The sequence below is a fragment of the Sorghum bicolor genome, chromosome 4 (genome assembly GCF_000003195.3).
Source record: "Sorghum bicolor cultivar BTx623 chromosome 4, Sorghum_bicolor_NCBIv3, whole genome shotgun sequence".
Classification (NCBI taxonomy): domain Eukaryota; kingdom Viridiplantae; phylum Streptophyta; class Magnoliopsida; order Poales; family Poaceae; genus Sorghum; species Sorghum bicolor.
The window spans coordinates 47,832,165-47,851,853 of record NC_012873.2 but is presented as its reverse complement, the minus strand read 5'-3'; the positions used below and the strand labels follow the sequence as shown (position 1 = coordinate 47,851,853).

General features: G+C 40.2%; 1 protein-coding gene across 1 annotated transcript in view; it reads left to right on the top strand.

The window, feature by feature from the left end:
* Positions 4,829-19,689, top strand: part of LOC8056059 (DNA repair protein RAD50) — a 30,086-nt gene continuing 15,225 nt past the window's right edge. The window contains exons 1-18 of the mRNA XM_002453821.2: positions 4,829-5,214; positions 5,315-5,401; positions 5,807-5,974; positions 7,866-8,041; positions 8,624-8,738; positions 10,090-10,318; positions 10,398-10,576; positions 10,673-10,843; positions 11,143-11,247; positions 11,346-11,453; positions 11,955-12,166; positions 12,283-12,372; positions 12,951-13,078; positions 13,860-13,974; positions 14,052-14,181; positions 14,274-14,483; positions 15,207-15,415; positions 18,145-18,346. Of these exons, the coding sequence (XP_002453866.2) occupies positions 5,092-5,214; positions 5,315-5,401; positions 5,807-5,974; positions 7,866-8,041; positions 8,624-8,738; positions 10,090-10,318; positions 10,398-10,576; positions 10,673-10,843; positions 11,143-11,247; positions 11,346-11,453; positions 11,955-12,166; positions 12,283-12,372; positions 12,951-13,078; positions 13,860-13,974; positions 14,052-14,181; positions 14,274-14,483; positions 15,207-15,415; positions 18,145-18,346 (2,757 nt within the window). The 5' untranslated portion in view covers positions 4,829-5,091. The remainder of the gene's footprint in view (positions 5,215-5,314; positions 5,402-5,806; positions 5,975-7,865; positions 8,042-8,623; positions 8,739-10,089; positions 10,319-10,397; positions 10,577-10,672; positions 10,844-11,142; positions 11,248-11,345; positions 11,454-11,954; positions 12,167-12,282; positions 12,373-12,950; positions 13,079-13,859; positions 13,975-14,051; positions 14,182-14,273; positions 14,484-15,206; positions 15,416-18,144; positions 18,347-19,689) is intronic.

Below are 19,689 nucleotides of genomic sequence, written 5' to 3'. Positions count from 1 at the left end.
CTATACCAACTCATAAAAAATTCAGAACATGCACAAATCACTAACATGAGTATGAAACTATGTGTACCAAATCACCAAATCACATAGCATTTATACCAATTCATCCCCATAATTACACTAGTACAGAGCATGTGTACCAAATCACCAAATCACTGCATTTCACAAATCACACCATAGAGATGGGGATGGAATACCTTGCACAGTTCGGGGAGCTTGCTGGAGGGGCCTTCACTTCGCCGGAGCAGAGCTTGGGGCGCCGGCCGTCGTTGAGGAAGCACTCCTCTAGGGCTAGGGTTGGGGGATGCAGATCTTGGGGCGCCCTTCTTCTCCTTCTTCTTCAGGGTAGGGCTGGGCGATGGTGGCCAGTAGTGAGAGGGAGAAGTGGGGGCAAGGCCGCCCGGCGAGGTGGTCTCGCCTTGGGAGGGGTCGGCGGCCGCCGGCAGGGGAGAACGGTGCCTGCTACTGCTCCTGCGTCGCGGCTCGCAGGGGGCGGAGTCGCGCGTCGGGTGGGGGATACGGGGAGTCGCGGCCTCGGCCTCGCAGGGGTTCACGGTGAACAGACTGGGGACGGATGGGGGAATAGAAAATAATGGTTCAGTGTGTAATCGGTGGCAATTGCGGGTAATTTCATTGAAACTCCATGTCCAGGTCTATTTTGGAGAGTTCTGGAGTAGGAAAAGAGGTGCTCCAAAAAATTGCACTAGAGCTCCATAAACTCCATGGAGTTGGGTTGCTCTAACATTTTTTAGAGTTGGGGTGTTTGGCTAGCTCCATCCAGCTCCAACCTGGAGTTTAGCTTTGGAGCCATGCCAAACAGGCCCATAATATGAGTTGTAAACCAAAGAACGAATACAAACAAGTTGCTTACTTGAATCACAAGGGTAAATACAAAAGTACCTCAGAACGCAGTTCTGGGCGAGCCGAATCCCGAAGAATACAACTCCTGAGAAAGCTCCGACAGGCCGGGACTCCCCCGAATCTCTAATCCTCTACTCTATCTCTCTCTAATCTCTATCTTGATTGTTAGCCTAGATCTAGTGGATTTCTATCTAATGCTCTAACTCTTCATCTCTTAATCTGGCCTCCTCTAGGGGGGGTCTTGCCTTCTATTTAAAGCCTGGTGGGGTGAACGCGCGCCGTTGGATCAAACCGGCTTAACAAGCGGTCGAGATGGCTCCTCAGAGGCAGGAGGAAGCTTCCGGAAGGGGAGAGCTAACCCTAACCCTAGGGGGCCGGCCGACGCTAGGGTGGGGCCAGCCGGCCCCACCTGGTGGCGGCTGGTTCCTCCCTCGCGTCGGGTGTCTTCTAGAGTGTTTCTGAATCCTCCGGTGTCATCCTTTCATCGCGGCTAAGTTTCGTAACCAATTAGCACTTAAATCCCTCTTTTCAACACTTTCTGGAATAATCCCTGGAAAACACAGAATATACAAAACTCATGGAAATTGTCAGTGATAACCTTATTCTAGTAGATATTCATTTCTGATGGAGAAATAAATGCTAATAAATTTTATAAGTTAACAAGTGTCAACAGCCTGTCTACGTAATTTTTATGACGAGATCACCTCCGATTATAGGAAATAATCTAGTAATATCCCTCAGGTGGGATATGTCAACTAAATCAAATGTCAGAAAACATGGGAATGAGGCGTAGCTCGGCTGATGAGCTCTCCAGCTATGGAGACCACCGGTCACAAGTTTGAGCTCCACTCGAGCATAATATCCCACCGGGGTTTTCCCCACTTTATGTCCGTAGCCTCTCTATCGCGTGGAGCCACAATGGGAATACGATGTGTCCGTCGTCTATGATGCCATGATGGTCTCGGTGATCTTAAGAAGGACGAAATTGTTATTTGTGTGTAGTTATAGGTCTAGTAGTGCACGTGTGGTGTGCGTGTGTTTTGTAGATGTGTGTCTGTGCATGAATAGATCCTTCCTAAAAAAGAAAAAAAATGAGCTCATCCCGTCCGGTCCCAGCATATCTTCCAAACACCACTCAAAGTCACAATGATCAGAGCGAGCCTCTGTTCCCAAGGACTGGATGGTATGAGGCCATAGAGATTTTCTCAAATCATTTTGTGTCAATGGTGCAGTTAGGACACTTATAATGAAACTATCATGGTTTCTATATACATTAATTATAGTACCACCTAAGCATTTTGCTGATGTGGCAAGGTAGTTATTGAAGAGAGAGAGCAAAAATCATAGAAACTGGGTCTAAATTAGAAACCATGTCTACACGAAATCCAATACATGAAGTGATATTATTGGTTGAGAATAAAGAGAAAATGAATGTGATTGAATAAAAAATATTGTATAGAAACTATCCATTAGGACCATAGTTTCTATATATAGTGTCTATAAAAATTAATAGGTATAGAAACTACATGTAATTTTTAGCATTGGGAGTGCCCTTAAGAAGCTTGTTGTTATCAAGTGACATATCACATCATCACCGGTGGTGAAGCCACGTATAAGATGGTGGATGTGGATGCACCCACTAAAATTTTAAATATCAATGAATAGGGTTAAAATTCTACCATGATTATAATTCAAATCTATATATTTACTCCCTTCGAATTTGCTCTAGCTTCGCCACTAGTCATCACATATATTGCATACTCTTCCCAAATTAAGTGTCATTTTCGGTTTCGGCATCCTAAGTTTGACTCGATTTATAGAAACATGTAATATTTGTATTTTTAAATAAATTTGTTAAAAAACTAAATTTAAAGATCTTTCTAATAATACTAATTATGTAACATAAATATTAATATTTTTTAATATATATTTAATCAAAATTATTTCTCAGGAAGTAAGAATAATAGTTATTTTGGGATGAAGAAAATATTATGTTTTAGATTAACAAGTGGTAGGATATGACCACGGTCTCTAATCGACATGGACCGGCAGACTAACATGCTGGTCGGCCTTCTTTAGTAATGACTTGTTTTGGTTTTGAGTACTGTACTACTTTTATTTTTATTTGACAATTATTGTTTAATATCAGTGTTGGCCTTGTTTATTTTTATCTTAAAACCTAAAGTTTTTCAAGATTCTTCATCACATCGAATCTTTAGGCACATGCATGGAATATTAAATATAGACGAAAATAAAAAATAATTACACAGTTTGACCGAAATTTACGAGACGAATCTTTTAAGCCTAGTTAGTCCTAGACAATAATTACCACAAACAAACGAAATTGCTACAGTCGCAAAATTTTTCCTTTCAGAAACTAAACACGGCCATGATCAAAACACCATGTTTTGCATTGGAAAAAGATCACATTAACTCACTCAACTTTCACAAAAGTTCATCTTTCCTCTCTAAACTTAAAAATCAGGCAAAATACCTCACTTAAAACCATTCATCTTATCCCCTTGCCGCTATTATAAGCAGTTTTGAAGGTGATTTTGTCTTTTTCTTTATTATTTATTTTGGTTGAAACTTTAAAAAATCATAGTAAATAATAGAAAATTATAAAATAAAAAAATTCAATTTTATTGAACTCCATATGAGTAGATCTACATATTAAATATATAATATGATATGCTTTAGTACAAAGTTTTTGTTGTGACTTTAGATCTAAGCTTTTTCTGTAATTAATTTAAATATTTCATAGCTAGAGTTTCATGGTCCAATTATGATGAAATTTTTATGGCAGGCTAATTTTTATATGATTAAACTGTAGTAAAAATTTCATACTCATTGGATCATATATAGCTTAGTTATAGATTTATTTATATTTAACAAGCATAAATACAAATAAAATCTATAACAAAGTTATATATGACCTAATGAGTATAAAATTTTTACTACAATTTAAACATCCAATAATTAGACCATCATAAAAATTTCACTATTGAACCATAGAAATTGCAGCTATAGATTATTTCATTTAATTAAAAAACATAGATTTTAAACCATAGCAAAAATTTTATACTAAACCATACCATATTATATTTCACTATGTAGATGTACTCATGTGGAGTCTAATAAAATTAAATTTTTATTTTATGATTTTTCTGTGATTTACTATAGATTTTTTTTAAAGATTCAGCTGAAATAAATAAAAAGAAAAAAAACAAAACTATCTTCAAAACCGCTTATAACAGGGTCAAAGAGGTAAGATAAACGATTTTAAAAGTCAAGTGAGACGTTTTGCCTGATTTTAAAATCTAGGGAAAAAAATGTACTTGTACGAAAGTTGAGTGGATTTTTCGTTTTGGATTCTGATCAGCTTGTGTCGATGTCTTAGGTCTTGTTTAGTTTATCCAAAAACTAAAAACTTTTTAAGATTTCCTATCACATCAAATCTTGTGGCACATACATGGAATATTGAATATAGATGCAAATAAAAACTAATTGCACAGTTTGCTTGTAAATCGCGATACGAATCTTTTAAGACAAGTTACTTCATGATTGGACAATGTTTGTCAAATAAAAACGAAAGTGCTACAGTATCAAAATCCAAAAACATTTCGCATCTAAACAAGGCCTTATTGGGCCGTCTAGGGCCGGGCGCACGACGATATTGGTCCCTTCGTTTTCCATCTCGGCCTTGTTTACTTCCCAGAAAATTTTGCAAAATTTTTCACATTCTCCGTCACATCGAATCTTTAGACGCATGCATAGAATATTAAATATAGACAAAAATAAAAACTAATTGCACAGTTTGGTCGAAATTGACGAGACGAATCTTTTAAACCTAGTTAGTACATGATTGGATAATATTTGTCAAATACAAACGAAAGTGCTACAGTACCTGTTTTGCAAAATTTTTTGGACTAAACAAGGCCCTCGTCCAATTCGCTGAATCCCTCAGAAATCGCCAGAGTACCTCAGAAATCCTGTATACAAAACCCTAAACCCCACAAGACGCCAAAACCAAGAACGCGATTCCCTCCTCCATTCCCCCTCTCCTTCCCTCTTTGCAATCGGTCTCCAATCAGCTATGCATGGATGAGCGTAATCAATAGATGTCGCTAGGGAGATAGCATCCGCAATCTAGATTTGGTGCAATCGCTCCGGCACGGACCGGAGGAGGAGCGCAAGTCGGGGAGGAAGGCCACCTGGGGCTCGCGGGGCAAGATGAGCACCGTGGATAAGATGCTGATCAAGGGGATTCGGAGCTTCGATCCGGACAACAAGAACGTCATCACCTTCTTCAAGCCGCTCACCCTCATCGTCGGCCCCAACGGGGCTGGCAAGACCGTATGTGTTTGATTACACACCCTAAATCCTAGCTCCTGCACCCAGCAGATTAGTCGTTCCCGGATTGATTTTCGTGTGTTATATTCTGTTTCTTTTGCAGACGATCATCGAGTGCCTGAAGCTTTCCTGCACCGGCGAGCTGCCCCCCAACTCCCGCTCTGGCCACACCTTCGTCCACGACCCCAAGGTGAGGCCTTGTTTAGTTCGTAAAAAAATTTGGGTTTCGCTATATTTGTCAATTATTATTTAATTATAGACTAATTAGGCTCAAAAGATTCGTCTCGTAAATTACAGGTAATCTCTTTTATCTATATTTAATGCTTCATGCATGTGCCGCAAGATTCGATGTGACGGGGAATCTTGAAAATTTTTGGAAACCAAACAAGGCCTGATATGCTCGGTTTTCATACCAATTAGTCCATTAACTCTTCTATATCACGGTCTTGGGTTCTCTCGTGTGGCCAGCAAAGCAGGGGGGGCTTTGCTTTATCTTGGGTGTTGGGGCATTTCAGAATTTGAGAACTGTGGTTAATGTGGGTGTAAATGCAACTCTGTAATCTGTTTTGAGGATTTATTATCCTGTACAATGCAGGTGGCTGGTGAGACGGAAACAAAAGGACAGATTAAGCTGCGGTTTAAGACAGCAGCAGGAAAGGATGTGGTGTGCATCCGATCCTTCCAGCTTACCCAAAAGGCATCAAAGATGGAGTTTAAGGCAATTGAAAGCGTCCTCCAGACTATAAATCCACACACAGGGGAGGTCTGCACATTTTCCTTTTTTTTTCAATTTAGTTTGTTGGTGCCCATTTGATCTTTTCATTTTTAGTTGATAAATTCTACTTTGGCATATAATAGTTTTACTAGAGAGCGACATTTACAATGCATTGTTTTGAACAGTGTTTTCTGATCGTCCGATTAATCGCGATTAATCGCGATTATCGGTCTGTAGCACTCGATTAGGGCCTCCGATTCGATTAGAGCGATCAGAAACCTGATCGTCCGATTAATCGTCGATTAATCACGATTAATCGTCCGATCAGGCCTCCTGACCGATCAGAGTTGACTGGCAGATGGTCTGCTTTTGGCCCGGGATATATTTAATTGGGTCAGGGCCATTAGGGTTTCCCTTATAACTTCACCCTCACTCTCTTCTCAGTCCTCACTCCCACTCCAGCCGTCAGCTACTGAGCTGCTGCTCCTGCTCATGCTGCTTGCTGCTTGCTTGCTGCTTCCTCCTCCCTCTTCCTTGCTGCCTGCTGCTTCCTCCTCCCTCTTCCCTGTTGCCTGCTTCTTCCTCCCCATTCCAGCTCCAATCCAAGTAGCCCGCTACTGCTTGCTTCCTCCTCACTCTTCCCTGCTGCCTGCTTCTTCCTCCCCCTTGACCTTGATGCTTGATGTCCATATGTAAATATATAGAGTCAAATCTCATAGGTAAGTAGCCAACTAACTAGAAATATAGTCTTGATGCTTGATGTGTACTATATAAATATATAGTATATGGTATATATACCATACATATATGATATATACTTATATAGTCCTGATTTATACTGGACGATTATATGGACGATTAGACCGATCAGGAGTCGATTAATCGTCCTGATCGTCGATTAATCGTCCTGATCGGTGCCAGACCGATTAGAAACGATAAGCCGATCAGAAAACATTGGTTTTGAAAACCCCAGGGTAACAAATTGCTGGACAACTCTTCATGAAACAGCAACATGTTGCAATGCAGGGGTGGAGCAAGGACCGGTGCTGCCAGGGTTGCTGCACCGGCCTTGCCGGTAGAATCCCTAAGAGAAATATAAGCCTAAAAAACCCTAAGAGAAAATTTAGCCTCAAATCAAATTTAATCCATTTTAATTTAATACAGCACCTCTTGTCTAGTCTAGGACCCCCTGTCCAGCTTGTCTGGCAGACTGGTACTCTTGCTCCACGACCATTGTGATGTGCACTGTCTACCTTACTTTATTGTGTCATGGAAATAACTGCATTTTTCTTATGACACTAAATTAACCAGCTACAGTCTCATGATAATATTCTAAGTTACAAGAGGTATGTATCACATCATGGCAGCCCCCATATGCCTTATATAAATCGCAATTGCTGCTAGCGAGTGAGTGCATAGTATTAGGTAAAGTGTTCAATCTCAATTTGTTCTCTGTCAGAACATAGTGAAATTCTATTTTTCTCCTATCTTGTTGATGCATATAAAGGGTTCCTACGTGTTCGAGAAAAAAAATGCATATAAAAGGTATTTAATTGATGTGATAATGAAAATATGTTGCGAATCATGTAAAATTTCCAGTATCTAAAGGGTTCCTACGTGTTCCAGTATCTTTCATTTCTTTGTGTTTGTCTTTAGTCATAAAAATTACTTCATCTAGCACGCTGCTCTGCCTTTTGTATCTTTGTATTCACATAGTGGTGATTTGGTTGCACATATAAATTATGAAATGAAATCCATGTCTTCAGGCAATGGAATCTTGCTTGTTGTTTGGGACTGTTGTTGATTGTAACTTGTAGTAAGTTCTATGGAACAACATTTTTTTTTTGCTAACACTGTACTAGTATTTACTATTTTAGCGTCAAATGTTCAGTTTATTCATTGACACATCAATTTTATAATTGGTTATATTTTAGTACAGAAGGTCTGCCTCAGCTACAGATGTGCGGACATGGATAGAGAGATTCCTGCCTTAATGGGTGTTTCTAAGGCTGTACTGGAGAATGTTATATTTGTTCACCAAGATGAATCCAATTGGCCATTGCAGGACCCGTCAACACTTAAGAAGAAGTTCGATGACATCTTCTCTGCCACCCGGTACTTGAGAAAACTACTACTCCCTCTGTTCCAAATAGTTTTGTCCCAAGTCAAACTTTACTGACTAAGTTTTTTGAAAAATATATTAGCATCTATGATACCAAGTTAAGTATACTATGAAGACAATTTCATGGTAGATTTAATGAAATTAATTTGATGTTGATGATGATTGTGCATTTTTTTCTACTATAGACCCGGTCAAAGTTAGAGAAGTTTGACTTGGTACAAAGCCAAAGTGAACTATATTTTTGGATGGAGAGAATACTATTTAGTATACTTATTAAGAAGCTTTGAGCAACACCAAATTATTTCTTAGTTGAAACTGTCGTCAATTTGAAATATGCACTGTAGCAGAGCCGAGGGAGCCCACAAATATTGGCTTCGGCGGCTCTTGCTGTCAGCCAGTTGATTGCGAGTGGAGCTGGAGCTGCTGCACAGTGCAGAAAAGTAACAGGTGCTGAAGAGCCAGAGCTGCCAGAGCTTGGCCAAACGAGCCCTAAATAATGCTTGCTGATGGTCAATGACTTGATGCCATTTTTCATGACTACGATCTGATTCCTTAATTTCTAAATTCAAGTACAGTTATACCAAAGCTCTTGAAGTCATAAAGAAACTTCACAAGGATCAAATGCAAGAGATCAAGACTTTTAGGTTAAAGCTGGAGAACCTTCAGACTGTAAAAGACCAAGCACACAAGGTACTGTTTTTTCACTAGATGTTATGATCCTTAGATCATTTGGGGATAACCATTGCCATGAAGATGGCTGGCAAAGTCGGCGTGGAGGGAGACTAGAGTATGGCGGAAAAATTGGATTAATTCTTCTTTATTGCCTGATTCAAAGAAGACATGATCCCATCCTTATATAGATGAGAGGAGACTTCATCCCTAAGAAATTAATTCTTTAGAAATAAGGAGTTAATCTGATCTAATCTCTTTCCTAATCCTTATACTTGCCATGAGAGGCAGGTGGGCTGGCCCTCCAGCCACCCATAACACTTCTAGAACTCTAAATTGCCACCTCTCTCTCTCTCTCTCTCTCTCTCTCCCTGTCCCTTTTCTTCTTTGTTTTGCTTATTCATGTTATGAAATGAATCTTGATGGTTGTTTTTTTTGCCACTTTATCATGTTCATATTCCACCACACTAGCATGTGATTGTGCCATTGTAATTTCTCTTTTTGTTATATGTAAACTTTGCTATTCTGTTAGGTTTGGTCTTGTGATTCTTTGATACAACATATAATAATCACATTTCTTTGAAGATGAATTGTTAGGGGGCAATAAGGGGTCACATGACTTGTGCCTCTGGACCAAAAATGTTTGCGATATTTTAGCCTGTAGGTTTTACCCTTAAAATCTTAATCAAATTTAAAAATTTGTTTAATTTATATATACTTCGCAGATTCTAATTTATTCTGGATATTTGATAATTTTAAACAATATGCATATTTTTGACAGTGGACAAATTAAAACAAATTTGTGAATACGTTTGACAGCAGAATAGTAAAATCTTGTTTCTTAACTTGTGAGAATTAGTTTGATGGCAAACTGATTCAATTTTACATTATTTGCACATGTTAGTTAGCTCTGCATTCTTCCATATTTGTTTTCTGTTTCCTATCCTAAATTGTAGAGATCAACATATAAGTGTTGTACTGATGGTTACCATTATTATTGCATTGTCTCTTCTGTTAATCTACTTGTTCTTACTCCATACTCCTCTTCAGCTCAGTTCTATTTGTAGAGAAACACCGCACACCCTAACCAGGGGGGGGGGTGACCTTCATTATATAGCCAGGAAGGCTTGCAGTACATCTACAAGTTACAATGTGGTACTAATACAAGTCAGGCTAGGAGTACAAGGCCAATGGGCCGTAAGCCCAATATGGGCTGTTATAATTATATTCTAACACTATTTCAAGGTAGTTCTTGTGAAAAAATGGTGTTTGTTTAACAACAGATTTCTTACAGCAAAACTGAATACATTTTACACATATGTGGAGTTTAGTTTAGAGGTAGAACTGTTCCATTCATTCATTACTTTTGCAGCTGCGTGAAAATATTGCTCAAGATCAAGAAAAGTCCGATGCCTCAAAATCCCAGATGGAGCAACTGAAGGAAAAGATCCATGGTATTGAAAGCGAAATCCTGCAAATGGAAACACGTTTGGATGAATTGAGAAGAATTCAGGGGCAAATTAACACCAAGGCAACAGAGAGAAGTACATTATTTACGCTTCAGCAACAACAGTATGCTGCACTTTCTGAGGAAAATGAAGGTAAAGTTCAAGCACTAGTATTCCCTTGTTCCCAATAGTTTTCCCCAACATGATAACAGCTGAACATTGTTTTGTTTAGATACTGATGAGGAACTAATGGAATGGCAAACAAAATTTGAAGAAAGGATTGCAGTACTAGAAACGAAAATCAGTAAACTTGGAAGAGAGATGAATGATGAAGCGTCAAATAGCTCCCTTCTGACCAAACAACATTCTGAATTAACACATGAAATAGGAAAGCTCGAGGCAGAAGCTGAGGCAATCCTTTTCTTCTATTTTTTCCTGCTGACATTTCTCTTTCTTTTGTTCACTATAGAAGTATAGTGGAGTTTAAATCGTGTTTATTGTTTCCAGGCTCACCGGACTATGAAGCTTGAACGAGACTCGGACATAAAAAATATGTTCACTAAACATAATCTTGGGCCGGTTCCTGAATACCCCTTTACGAATGATGTTGCTATGGACCTTACAAACAGGATTAAAGCGAGACTCTCAAATCTTGAGATTGATTTGCAGGAGAAGAAGGTTTCGTCTCCTTTTTGAAATTGCTTCTGTTGTATACTTTTACCAAACCATTCTAAAAATGAAAATTTGTACTGAGTTATCCACATTGCACACATGCTTTATCTGCACCCTTCTCGTTTGCAGTTTAGTTCTCTTTTTCACTTGTCTTCTCAGTGGTTGGATGCACAATTCATGTGTGAAGTGATTTTTAATGAGGAAGGATGCTACTTTATTTCATTATTAAAGCATCTGTCCCTGTACATTCAGGTTTCATTATTAAAAAGTACTTACTAATTATGGCTGTTCTCTTTCTTGAGCAGAAATCCAATGAAGATCAATTAAATGTTTTGTGGAAACACTATCTTAAAATAAATGCTCGCTACTCTGAAGTCGATGGTCAGATACAATCTAAGATTGAATCCATGGTTAGTGATGGAAAGAACATTGGAATTACCTACACCAGTAGGCTCTTCCATAACTTATATTTCAGGCACCATTTCCTAATATATTGAATAATTTTCAGTCAGGCATTTTAAGACGGAGAAAAGATAAAGAGAAAGAACGTGATGCTGCAGAAGTGGAGCTTTCAAAACTTAATCTGCCCCGTATTGATGAGAAGGAGAGACATATGGTATTTGTTTTACCTGTCAGATGTGCCTGGCTGTTTTGAAAAGTTCATTTGTTTGCTTCCAACTATACAAAAATATTGGAAGTCTGATAGCATTTCAAAATTTTGAATCTCAGACCAGTTTCTTAGCTCTCGTTTCTGGTTTTTTGTCTGAGTGTTTTTAATTTGTGCTGTTAATATGTGAATGAATCTGGTTGGTTTGCATCCAGTTCCTACCTGGGATGGTTTGTATGAAGTCAGTACCATTTTGAATCACTGTTTTGTAAATTTGATTTGAGAATTTGGGTGTTCTGAGGTCAAGATTATTCTTTCGTCTAACTGGCCAGTTACCATTGTGTTTTGATCTTTTGAAACCTTCAGTTTCATCACAACTGCTTAGAGATGCGGCGTTTAATGGCTCTTGCACGCTTGGCACCTGCATTCCTTTACATTCTCTACTTTCTCTTTGGAGCATGAAATTGTCTTAATTTTGTAAGTAATTTGTTTTACTTTCTTTCCAAATAGCAAATTGAAATTGAGAGGAAGACACTTGCCCTTGGAGAAAGAGACTATGATTCAATTATACATCAGAAACGAACAGAAATGTTTAGTTTGGAGCAGAAAATTAAATTACTGCAGCGGGAGAAAGATACAATAAATAGAAATGCTGATGAAAGAGTAAGACTGGTTTTGAAGAAGGATGCATTGGGAAGCAGCAACGACAAGCTCAATGAGATGCATGTTTTGTTCCTTTCTCTTATTGTTTGTATTGTCAAATTTATGTCTATGCTGTTACTCCTTCCCTCTTCATATTATTAAAAAAATCATTTAACTCTTGAATTGTAAAATGCAGCGTTAATGAGTATAAGGACAAAATCAGAAGTGTTCTGGGGTGGGTTCCTTCTGAGAAGGATATGAAGAAGGAGATCAATCAAGCCTTTTGGTTTGTCATAATTACTCTTATTAATTATATTCAGTGTGCAACTTTACTTTCAAGAGCATAATAACTTATTAAGTCCTACATTGCTATACTCATGTTATTAATCTTAATTGTATTTACCTATGCAAAAACTGTAATTGTAATAACAGTTTTTGCATAGACAACTGGATGGGTAGCGCTAGCATCCTCATTTGTGTTCACTTCCATTAATTGTGCATCCTGAATACAAACTCAATACATATACAAGTTGGTTATAGACAGAAACATGCATTCTCGTTTTGGTTAGCATATCTGTAGTTTATTCAATCAATGGTTGATTTAGAGTTTAGGCCTGCATGGATTCAACCAATTGAATTGTTATTCATTGAAATTGCCATAAAAAATGCTACTGTTAGGAACATTGCTTGGGCTAAAGGTATGTGCCTATAAAGGTAGGCAAATGGACCTAAAGTCCATTGAAAAGTACCCGTATAATGCTATAATCACATAATCTCTTATAGTTACAGTAGTGCATTTAGCACTTTATTTGTTATTTCTGCATCTACTGATTACTAATGACACCATTGAATCTGCTTACTCAGGCCTGTGGACAAGGAATACAATGATTTGAAATCAAAATCCCAGGAAGCAGAGCAAGAGCTTAAATTGACTCAGAGCAAAGTAACTGATGCTAGAGAACAATTGACAAAACTTCGAAGAGATATGGATGGTAAGATCTTATGACTGGACATGTTTACTTGTTTAATACCAAGTTGGCAAATTTAAAAAGGTTCACCATGTTTGAATTTTGGAAATTTATTAGAGTGAGGCCTGTGGGGGGATTATTCGTTTGGGCTTGCCTGTAACTTTTCCCTGGAGAAAACTTATTTGAAACAATTTGGTGGCTCAAAACCACTTACGACTACAAGCAAGAGCTGGCAGAGGCCAATTGTTCTTTACGTTTCTGAAATTTCTGTTGGGGGAGCAAGACTTACATCCGCCGCCTTCTGGGCTTGCTGTAGTGACGTGTGTTTGGCGTCGGCAAAATTTGGAAACTGACTGTCAATATTTGTCAAATTTGTTTTGTAAACATAAAGATCGTATGTATATGTTTGTCTTGAAAAAGTACTTTCAATCTCATACATTTATTAGATATTATAACGATTTAGATTTTCTAATAAAAGATAATGGTTAATTGCACCTTGAATGCTGTGAAAATCAACGCCAAGTATTTTTTTAACGGAGGGAGTATCTTAAGTATAGCTTTAGTGAGAATTTTCTGTTCAATGCACCTCGCTGCAATCACTTCATTTGACACAGTAGAATTTTTGTCCCAAAAAAAACAGTGGCAGCATATCTTGTGTAACAGTTATGTATGCGCAATTGTTCTTAGGTATAGATGTAAAATGCAGTTTAAAACTGCACGTTGATTTATTTGCCTGTTATTTAAATACTGTGCTATTCCATTGACCAACATGTATATGTCATTCACATTTGAAATTTTTATACAGCAAAGAGAAGATTCCTGGACTCGAAACTTCAATCTATTCTACAGATATCTGCTAATGTTGACATGTTTCCCAAAGTTCTGCAAGATGCCATGAACAAAAGAGATGAGCAGAAAAGGTTGATATCCAAGTCTATACTATTCTGTTGAAGTTGTCCTCGAGATACTTATATTAAATGATTTCTTCCATGCCCAGGTTAGAGAATTTTGCAAATGGAATGCGGGAAATGCTTGCACCTTTTGAACATTTGGCTCGTAAGAATCATGTCTGCCCATGCTGTGAACGTGCTTTTACACCTGATGAGGAGGATGAGTTCGTGAAGAAAGTAGGTGACAAAATAATAAAAAAATGTTCTTTCTGTTTAAAAGTCAAATGTTGGACTTGTTCACTGATGTTGTTTTCTGCTGTCCATCTCAGCAAAGGATGCAAAACTCAAGTACTGCAGAGAAATCTAAAGCTCTGGCACTGGAATCATCAAATGCTGAAGCCCTTTTTCAGCAATTGGATAAACTTCGTACTATCTATGATGCTTACATGAAGCTGTTAGAAGAAACCATACCTCTAGCAGAGAAAAACTTGAATCAACATTTGGCAGATGAAAGTCAGAAGGCGCAGACATTTGATGATGTTAGTTCTGTTATTAACGCCATCCACTTTCAATTCTCGCACACACAGCTGTAGGAAGTAGAGCAAAGAGTACTCTGGCTATTTATCTCTGATCGAAACAAGAGGATGTCATCACTGTTGTCTTTTTAAGTGCTTATTCCCTTTCAAACTAGTCTACACGGTGGTCCTGATTTAATTGGCGAAGGTAGAAAAACTGCTGGTTGACTAGCTAATAAAGCGGACAGTTTGTGCACTGGCTTAAAAGTTTCAAGATTGATATTTTGATCATGTATTTAAGTAAAGGGACACCTATTCTTTAAAATAAAATGCCGTCAATTAGGTCATGTACCATTCATTAAACAAGGGACAAATTCTGCCTTTGCCATTTTCTTGAAATCTCTGGCGTGCTTGACTAGTAACAAGGTCAAGCTTGAAGCTGCGTTGAGTTTTGCAGAGATCTTTACGCAGCTAAGGTTGATGTCATACTATTTTGCTTGGCAGAGATAGGAACACTTATATTTTAGAGAGCATGATCTCAATCCTCTGTGAACACATTACAGCTGTATTGCTTCATGACAAATTAGATCATCTAGCAGAGGAATCATCTGTTGTTATAATATTGTTTTATTGAGAATGCTGTGTTTCATTTATTTCAAAACTTTACCTTCTATGTTTTGCCAATACTTTCGTCTTTGTGAAAACTACTTTTCTGTATATCCTCTATAATGTGGCGCCTTGTTGCAGCTTTTGGGTGTTCTTGCCCAAGTTAAAATGGACAGGGATGCAGTCGAAGTCCTGTTACAACCCACTGATACTATTGACAGGCATGTACGTGAAATACAACAGCTACGCAAAGAAGTAGAAGAGCTTGAATATACACTTGATTCTAGTGGCCAAGGTGTCAAGTCTTTGGAGGAAATTCAACTGGAGCTGAACTCTCTGCAGAGAACAAGGTACTTGATGGGATTCCATTATAAATGCTATTATCTATTTTAGAAAAATGATTTTCAAGGTACCAAGTTCAAAATATAATTTTGATGTACATCCTATAATTGGGCTAGAAAAGTGAATCTTTCATGTCAGCTTTCCAGCCCCTTCTAGCATTACTACTTATTAAGGAAAACAAAATATAGGGTTTCAGACCCAATATAATTAAGCTTATCAATCCTATGGGGTAACTTGGATTGGGTCAAATCAGCATGATCTAAAAAGATGTGCATCTGCCTAATTAAATTTTGCTCTATCTCCTTGTGGGCATATGGCTCGTTTATGCATTTAACTCGATTCTTGCTTTAGCAGTATTATATATTGGTAATTTCGCTTTGTTGCTACTGAATAGGAGTCAAATTCTCATATCTGAATTCTTTTTAATAAAGCATAAAATGGTTGATTTTGCCAATGTATATATAAATGGTCTCATTTAATGTTCAGTGTTTCAAGTTCATTCCATTGTGTTGGCCTGCTTGTTGGCATTGACAATAAAAGAGCAAATTACTTCTTTTTTTTTGTTTAAAATTAATAATTGAAAGAAGTGGGCAATCTCTTCAACCTGCCCAACACCTGGGGCATTACAGTGGTTCTTGTCGGCTACTCCCTCGTCCCTGCATTCCAAATTATACGTCGCTTTGACTTTTTTGGTACGTCCATTTTGCTGTGCATCTAGAATTCTAGATATAACATACGTCTAGATACATAGCAAATTCTATTCACCAAAAAAGTCAAAATGACTTATAATTTGAAACAGAGGGAGTATCTTTTAGTTCGCTTCATGGCATTGCCACATAGGATTTTAGGTGATGTGGAGAGTGATGATAGAAAGAGGTTGCTGTCTTGCAGAACAGCTGTCTCTGTGGTGCATGTTTAGCACTAAGCAGCAGCGCATGCACAATAGTAGAGAGGTTAACCCTTGGATGCTACATGCATAAATTAGGAATTATGTACACGCCTGTTTGGTTCGTGAGTCGCGACCAAAACTTGTCATGCTTGCTAAACTGCTTATTTTCCTTGATTAGGCTAACCCTAGGAGGGTAGCAATATAGTATAGCATACATGGGCCTCATGGGCCTAGCCACATACTCACTCCTATACTCCAACACCCCCCCGCAGTCTGAACTACCGGCGCAGCGGAGTTTGCAGACTGGACTGAAAAGAAGAAAGAAGTACAACACACACGAGCCCCCCACAGACGCAACTAGCCACTGGTGATGTTGAGGCTGGAGCGGAACTCGGCGAAAGTCGAGGACGGGAGACCCTTGGTGAAGATGTCGGCGAACTGGGAGGTGGTCGGGACGTGGAGGATTCGAACATCGCCGACAGCGACCCGGTCCCGGACGAAGTGTAGATCGATCTCCACATCCCGGACGAACTGCGGCTTGGGCAACAGCGGTCTGCAGCCCTGCGTGAAGTCCGGGCGGACCCCCTGCGTGCGTCCCCGGCAAGTGGCTCCCTGCGGGCGCAGGGCAGGGGCGGGCTACCCCGGCAGGCGGCCCCTGCGGGCGCAGGCCGACCAGCAGCTCGCTCCCTGCGGTCGCAGGGCAGGGGCGGGCGACCCCTGCGGGCGTCCCCTGCAGGCGTGGTCCGTGCGCGTCGACCCCTGCAGGCGCCCCCTGCGGGAGAAGGCCAGACGCGGGCGGCGCCGTCCCGCACGCACCAGCCGCCAGCGGGCGAGGGGCCAGGGCGCGGCGGCGGCAGCGAGCTGCGCCCAGGTTTGGGAGGTAGAGAGAGGGGGAAACTGGTGGAAATAGGAGGGGGGAGGTGGGGGAGGAGGAGGCCGGCCGGCCATGGCGGTCCGGCGGCGGCGCACGCCGGCCAGGCAGGGGCTGGTTGCGGCGGCTGGTGAGGGAGGAGGAAGGAAAGACCTAGTCTTTTGATACCATGCTAAACTGCTTATTTTCCTTGATTAGGCTAACCCTAGGAGGGTAGCAATATAGTATAGCATACATGGGCCTCATGGGCCTAGCCACATGGGCCAATACTCACTCCTATACTCCAACAATGCTAAAGATTAGTCATGCCACAGTTTTTTGGGCAGCTGTTTGGTTCACTATCGCAACTATGGCGCGCCACACTTTCTTAGCACCCTGTCCCACATGTCATAGACTCATTTTTGTGCCAAACTTTGCCACAAGTGTGGCTTCGATTTTGCTTGCCACAATTTCTGTGGCATTCACAGTTTGCCGAAGGTCAGGCATGGCAAACTATGGCACCAACCAAACAGGCAAGACCAGTAAGATACAGCTTAATAGGCAACACACTGTTAGGATTGTCTGTTAAATCATCTGATGCAGAGAGGGAGAGGGAGAGGTTCTATGGACCGCTATAAAATTGACTCAAATTTACGATAATGAACACTAAGATTTACTACAGCTTCCCCTAGTGATTTACTATATGTCATGCATGTGCACCATCAGTTAGAGAGTGCTGTTATGTTCCAAGAGAAATCTTCATTAGATATCTGTAGCTAGTTATCCATATTTCCACCGATACAAACAAATGAGCACACAAACTCTAGCTTTTCAGTTATGTTTTGAACTTTTGATACTGCAATATTATATTTGGGTATTAGATACTTTATAATTCTTCAAAATATCCTCTCCTTTCTACAGTAAATAATGATGTCCCTTTTTGACTTGTGCTTGGAGCTTGGAAGCTGGATTATGTTTGATGGGACCATCTGTTGCAGGGACACATTGAGTATCGAAGTGGATGATCTTAGGGATCAGCATAGAATGCTAAATGAAGATCTGTCAAGCGCTCAGGTGAGATGGCACACTGCTCGGGAAGAGAAGGTGAAAGCTTCGAAAATATTGGAAAGATTCCAAAAATTTGAAGAGGAATTGGTGCTTCTAGCTGAGGAAAAAGAACAGCTGATCATAGAAAAGAAGGTAGGTACTTACTATTTCCTTTTATATGCAATATCAGTCAGTTGACTACTGTTTTCTTTGATCAAGTTTATCTCCTTAGTTCTTACTGTTGCAACATGGGCAAAACTTAGACAGGATTGCCATGTTGGAACCAAAGCACAAGTTTGGGGCTAGATTCAGATTTCATAGCCTTTCCACAAACCATGGCAGATTGGGGATGCATATAGAGTAGCATACTTGGTCCCTAAGAAAGGATTATAGCATATTCCAACTACTAAAGTAGATGCTATTAGGATAAGATAGATGAGGTGCTGACATATGCACCAACTACTCCTAAGATAAGTATCCTAGATAGATAAGCACAAGACTTATAGCTGTCATTCTCCCCCTAAGTCTTGTGTGGCGCCTTCTGGGGAATTTGAGCCATCCCAATTCCGGCGCGCAGCTCCTGGAACTCGACCCACCCAAGGGACTTGGTGAGGAAGTCAGCGAGCTTGTCCTGGGTGTTGATATAGCCGGCCTTGATGCTCCCCTCATCCAAGCAGCTTCTGATGAAGTGGTACTTGATGCGGATGCACTCATGGAAGTCGGGGTTCTTTGCCAAGAGGCGGACTTGCTGTCCACCCTGAGCTCCACTGCTTCTGCGTCTCTGCCAAGGAGATTGCCCAGCAGCCGAACCAGCCAGAGAGCCCGATTCAAAGCGGTAGTGGCAGCGATGTACTCCGCCTCGCAACTGGACAGAGCCACCACCTGCTGCTTGACCGATTGCCAGCTGATCAGACACTTGCCGAGGAAGAACAACGTCCCGCCGGTGCTCTTGCTTGTGTCGATGTCACCAGTGAGGTTGCAGTCGCTATACCCGATGAAGTGCTCTGCACCGGGGCACGTCGGGTAGTGCAAGCCGTAGTCGGAGGTGCCCGCGACGTAGTAGACGATCCTCTTGACGGCATGCTGATGCTCTGTCGTCGGTTGCTGCGTGAACCGACTGGTCAGAAACTCACCATATTGTCAATTAATAGTGATGACAACAATACAGTGCTGAAAGTTAGAAAATAAAAAATTAAATATGGTAATGGTCAGAAACAGTCATAAAAGATTCTCTTGTATGGAAAGCATTTCCATTTTCATCCCTAAATATGCTTGTAAGCTGTAATCTGCCTGTCCTGTCTTTCTCTCCCTGCTGCAGCAAAGACTTTTGGGTCAGCTTGTGCTGTCCATCTCTTGTGCCGTAGCAAGTAAGGCAATAGGCCACTTAAGTACTATAGTTGGTAGAAGTACATCAGCCATGGTAGTGGGCTGATACTTGAGTGGATGTACTAGGAGTAGGTAGTTGGTGTACTCACCATACCTTAGTGTACCTGGTA